General features: G+C 41.4%; 1 protein-coding gene across 1 annotated transcript in view; it reads right to left on the bottom strand.

Moving 5' to 3' along the window:
- Positions 1-527: 527 nt before the first annotated feature.
- The window catches only part of DDX24 (DEAD-box helicase 24), a 30,648-nt gene continuing 25,175 nt past the window's right edge, over positions 528-6,000 (bottom strand). The window contains 4 exon segments of the mRNA XM_082232682.1: positions 528-1,441; positions 2,097-2,226; positions 4,372-4,560; positions 5,397-5,472. Of these exon segments, the coding sequence (XP_082088808.1) occupies positions 1,191-1,441; positions 2,097-2,226; positions 4,372-4,560; positions 5,397-5,472 (646 nt within the window). The 3' untranslated portion in view covers positions 528-1,190.

Below are 6,000 nucleotides of genomic sequence, written 5' to 3'. Positions count from 1 at the left end.
AACACAAATAATAATAGAAATATCCCCTGAGTTTGAGAAAGGTATACATCTTTCTTCAGGTAGGAAACAGCTGTAAGACAAACAAATTTTGGTAAACTATTCCAAAGTTGTGAGTGGTAGAGCATATATGTAACCAAATGACCTTGTAAAAACTGTCAAGCAGGATAGTCGTGCTTATCCTCCTACCCACCTGTTTTTCAGTCAGTAATTTTCCATTGCAAACTAGAAATATACATAACTTACTTGAACTGATTTCCTGCATGAAGTTTCTAAGTTGCTGAGGGCAATGAATTCTGAAAATGTAATTTGCTTTCGAACGCCTCCATAAAGCTACCCTTCCCCCTGATCTTTCTGTAAACAAGCAAACAAACCCACCTCTCCAGTGGATCAGGGATTTTCCTGAACAGCAAAAAGAGAAAGATGGGCTGTACCTTCTTCTCCCACAACCACTGGATATATTGGAAAGGCCAATATTGTCTCATTGCCTCTGTTTTATGTGCTTTGTGTGTAATAAAAATGCTAAGAAAAAGTTTTACAAATATTTTAATAAAGACTTCAGCTGGGCAAGTTAAGAACAGGAAGAAATTCATTCTCTAATTTACTTTAGGGTACAGTCTATTCCCCCCCCCCGACATGTTTTAGTTTCTTCTTTCCGCAGAAGAGAAGATTCCCCACGGCTGCTACGATTTAAAGCATCAAATGCTAATGCAAAATTCGAAGAATTACAAACATAGGGTTTTCTTTAGAAATGCATATGCAATGCCCTGCAACACCCTGCAACTTAAATGAATAAATGAACTTGATTAAAAGGATACAGAACTGATACACACACATTTATGCTTACCTGCTCCTCTGGGCTCACTGCTACCTCTGCAGTTGCTTCCACACAACCCCAATCACATGCAATGATTTCCACTCACCTGGTTCTTTCAGGTGGCATGTTTTACACAAAACTCAAGACACTGGACACCACCTGCATGTCAGGTAAACTCAGCACCAAGAAGGACCATGTGGGTGGGTGTCTGTACATGCACATTGACTGACTTGAGAGCAGCAACAGGAGAGGAAGCAGCAATCATTCTAGAACAGGTCTGTGCTTAAAAGGAGTCTGAATATCCAATGGCTGAGAAGGGGAGAATTAAGTGTTCCTTATCCTGCACCCCCGAAATGTCCCATCACTTCTTTAACTTCTATGCATTTTGCTGTGGTTTCTTCTTCTTCTTCATCTTCTTCTTCGCTTTTGCTTTTGACATGGTGTCCAACGCAGACTGAGAACGTTCTTCCGAAATATCGGACAAGAGCAGTTTCCCAGACTGAGTTGGGTATTTGGTCTTCATCAAGCTTTTAAAAACGGACTGAGAGAGCAAGTGTTTCAGATGTTTCTTCATCCCCTTTAGCATCTTCTGTTTTTCACTCTCATTTTGCTCGTCGGGTCGGCCTCCTGTAGACACACACACACAGGGAGGGGGGAAACATAAATCCCAGCACAAATAATCAAGAGGGGTTCTAGAAGTTTTGTTACTTAAAGCTGGGGGCTGGTGAAAAGCATAGGGAAATCTACTGATAGATCACTGGACAATTTACAGTACATAGTTAAGGGTTTCTGACTCCCAATAGTTAAATGATGACATGTAAAACAAGATTCATTGTACACCTTTAGGCACCCGGCAAACCACTCCTCTTTAATCTTGCCTTGGCAAGATGAAACATGAACATGTGCTACACTTGGACTCCAAGTGCATTGATCCTTCAGGAAGCATTAAAATATGAGACTGGCATTACTGAGGTTTGCAGCTTTTTCTTTTTCTGAATGTCTGAACTAGCGCTAAGCTGTGCCCACTCTTGCTGAGTTTGAATGAAGCTTATGCCTTACCTGCTCTCCCCCCACTGCCCAACTTGTATACAACCTCAAACATTTTCCAAATGCATTTTAGATAAATACAAGAGTCCATAAATAGAGCTCTTTAGATGTGTGAGAGTACCCAGGTTATTGCCTTCATTGCTGCATCCAGAAGATATGCCCCTTATTACACCTTTCTCAGGGTGGTTCCTCCCTCCCAAGCCCAAACACACACACACACAAAACTGCTGCTTGCCTATTAGCTCATCATCATCTAAATCAAGCTCCAGTGCTTCTGCAGCTTGCTGGAGCCATGAGTTGTGCTGCTTCGCTCGGCTGTTGAAATATTCCACCTTCTCAATCTTTCTTGCCAAGTTCACCCGCTCCTGCAATGAAGCACAGTGAGGTTATGCAGGGACAGGATGTGGGCACTCAAAGCAGCACATGGACAAAGGCAATATAAGGGCTAAGTTAGACGTGGCACTGTTTTCACTGGGTGGGACTTTCATAATTGCTTTTTCTTCAACAAATAGATGGTACAGGTCTGTGGATGTTTCTGGCCATTGTTATTATTATCATTATTAATATTTTAATTACCTGCCCTTCACCTTGTTAGATTGCTTCTCTCATAATAGCAGGGGAGATGAAAAAGCTTTCACACACTTTGCCTTTGTAAGGAATTCACGAATTCTAATGAACTCATGGGACCCTAGGTTAACCATTACTCCCTAAATTTTGCCATCCCTGTTATCTTCTGGACATACTTCAAGGTGATGGTTTGTAAAGTAACCCTTGGACCTCAGTCTACAAACATTACTGGCTTACAAAGGGGTCAAGCTGACTTGGAATGAGGAGACCACCTGGGTTGGAACTGGCACTCAGTTGCAAAGTTCACTGGGTGATCTTGGGTAAATCATGGGCTAGTTTGTCCGGCTACCTTGTTTTGCAGGACTGCCATTAGGCCAAAATGGAAAGGGGGTCTAAGTATGTTAAACTTAAGCTCCAGCATGCCTTACATTGGTCTTTTATGGAACATCAGCAGACTCAAATGGGGAAGGAGGAAGCCAACAATTCTGAATTAGAAAAGCTTTCCCCAATGACAACAATTAGTTATCTTCCACTTGTAACATGGTGATGTACAAGCTCGCCTTAAGAAGTTTGGGTACAGTGTAACTTAAGTCAACCAAGCTCTGTGCATATAAACATATCCTATGTTTCGGTGGTTTAACTGGACTTTTGTTCAACTGCAATTATTAATAAAAAGATTGGAAAATTATTTGTAAGACTACTGCTGCTTCCTCTATTTTGTTACCCAAAACATTTGGGATGGAGCAAGCTACCACCTCAAAACAGACAGAAAAAAATAATATAGACCCAGCTTCAAATTACATAGCATTCAAAACAAGGAAAATGACAAAGAAACTGGAGGGGAAATATATTTATTTTTCACTGTTATTTTATTAATTGAATTTATATTCTGCTTATCCTCCTAAAGGAGCCTTTTCTACAATGCAAAGCAATGGAAGCGTTTATGCTCCACTAAGTTATATCGGAACCACTAGAGCAATTCACAAAGTCTTTTGCCCTTAGCTTTCAACACATTTTAATTCAACCATTCTGCTAGATGAATGTTCTAGATGAAAAATGAGATCTGGCAGGGCCCTGCCAACATTAAGAGCTTAGAATGTAGGCACCAAAGAAAGTCCCACGCAAGTCTGCAAATGGGACATGGTGATTTATCTATGCCTATATTCCATATTTAATAAGGGATTAAATTATTAAAGCCGCAGAAGTGACAGCAGGGTGATGAGCAATTTGAAATTCTTAAGCAGCCAAATAAAGGAAAAATTAGTCCTGAAAAACATTCATTACCTGCAATCAACTACTGAAAACTAAGCTCATTAAAAACAGCTTTGATTTTAATGTCTCCACATAACTCCTGCTCTCCTCTTGTCTTTCCTCTACGTGTGATAACATAATGTCTTATTTTCTGGTCTTCCAACCCTGGCTGGCAAGATCTAAAGGAGAGATGAGCACTGAAGAAGCTGAACCCTGGCTCTACTCGAGTGCAGTAGCACATGTCTGTCATGGATGCTTTTGTTTAGATTCCTGCATTGGCAGGGAGTTGGACTAGATGACCCGTGGGATCCCTTCCAATTCTACAATTCTATGATTCTATACCCAACTTTATGCCACCCTGCTTTCAACAACTTGTCACAGGTGACCAGGACATTAATGCGGGCTAATATGTTGACTGGTAGAGAAGGGATGGATCACTATGTCTCTCCTCCACCAGCCCACTTGCTAGAAGCATTTTTTAAAACAAAAAAACATTACAGCAAGCTTGGCTCATGAACAGCTATCTCAGTCAGAACCACTGTTCCAGATCTCACTTCCCAACCCAGTTCCAAAATCAGGTGTTAGGAACAGACATCTGTTACGAAGCCTTGAGCAACTGTGAAAAGTGCTGCGGTTGAGAAATAAAATAAAAACCACGAACACACTACTTTCAAAGGAAAGATCTATTTCACCTTGATTGCCGTCATGCATTTTGTTTCGACGGGGAAAAAAGGAAGCTCTTCGTTCTTCCCCAGCGTCTTGTAAATCCTTTTGAAATTCATCATGTCACTTGGGCCAATCAGAAGCAAGCTCAGGCCCTCATTGGCAGCTCTGGCGGTCCTGCCGCTTCTGTGCACGTAAATCTCAGAAGTGCGAGGAACCTGCAACAGCGAAAGAGATTAAGCACTTCTGTGGGAACGGGTCTGAAGTACACCAAAAGAGAACAACGCATAGCGCTCCCCAGCAGCAAGCAATTTCACACCTACTATGGCACTGTTTCAGTTTATCTCAATGTGCGCTAACTCTTGGGAGATATTGGATTCCACAATTATGTGCAAGCCCAGAAATGTCAGAGATATCTGAAACGACAGGCTGGTTGGCACATGCCACAGTTACAAACAATGCTACTAACCAAAAAAATCATTTCTGCAGGGCTGAGCAACAGCAGAATAAAGCAGAAAGGAGCAACACTCAGAAGGTCCAAGTGTGTCTGTTCCTACATTCTCTTAAGTTTACCTAACAGACTACTAGTCTTGAGAACCTACATGGGAATATTTTAATGACAGTCCATCTATAGGTAGAAGAATGGAAAACATACAAATTATATTGTGGACATCTGTCTTGGAAGGCAATGGAGGAGTGTGCCTTTGTTATATACAGTGCAACAAACAAACACACACCTTGGCTTTAAGAATTAAAAAAAAGTGTATATAATAACCTATTCAGTTGCAATTAAGAGCTAAATTTGCACCATGAAGTATAAATGGAAAACTTGATTTTCAATGCCCCTTAAATCAATGATTTAAATCAGCTTCCCTGCCTCCCTGGTAACTGAAATCATCTTGATTTAAACCAATCCACCATGCCTCTCTTTCTTCTTCTGTGTTACAACCCAAAGACAGGTCACGAAGATCGCTTGTGGTCTTCAATTTACCGCCAGCCATCAATGTATTACAAATTCATGAACAGAGAACAGAAGTACATTTTGTTCTGGTACCTGGTAATGTATGACATGCTGCACGTGAGGAATGTCAAGACCACGAGCGGCAACATCTGTTGTCAAGAGGGCACAGCTGAAATTGCAGAAGTGGAGACAATGGTTGTTTTATTAAGGAAAGAGGGGAGGGAGAGCTCCCTAAAGTGTCCCTAAAGTGCATTAACACTGAATTCAGTATTACCAGAAGACCAGATACAGTAACATAAGCAAAATAGGGCTGTGTCATAAGTACTGCAGAATGAAAAGAAAGACAAAAGGGACAAAAAAGATAACCTATCTATTTAAGACTGCTTTACTTAGCCTGTGAAGCATGTGTAGAGAAACCTTCAGGGGCTACTGGTTTGTTTCCAGTTACAATTCAGACCGCTAGTTTTCGCCTGCAAGTCTTGGGAGTAAGGTTATCTGAAAGGCTTCTTCCATGTCAGCCTGCACAGGTTTTAAGATCTATGGGGGAGGCATCTGAAGCACACAGGGCAAATGTTCAGTAGAGAGCCTTCTTGATGGCTGCTCCCAAGCTCTGAAAAAGCCCTGGACACAAATTTTCACAGCCCTCTAGCAGCCACGGTGCATAGCTGTCAATTTTCCCCTTTTCTTGGGATGAATC

This window comes from Podarcis vaucheri, assembly GCF_965113315.1.
Source record: "Podarcis vaucheri genome assembly, chromosome: 1".
In the NCBI taxonomy this organism is placed as follows: domain Eukaryota; kingdom Metazoa; phylum Chordata; class Lepidosauria; order Squamata; family Lacertidae; genus Podarcis; species Podarcis vaucheri.
Note: the sequence above shows the minus strand (reverse complement) of the source record. Positions and strands in the feature narration are given on the sequence as shown.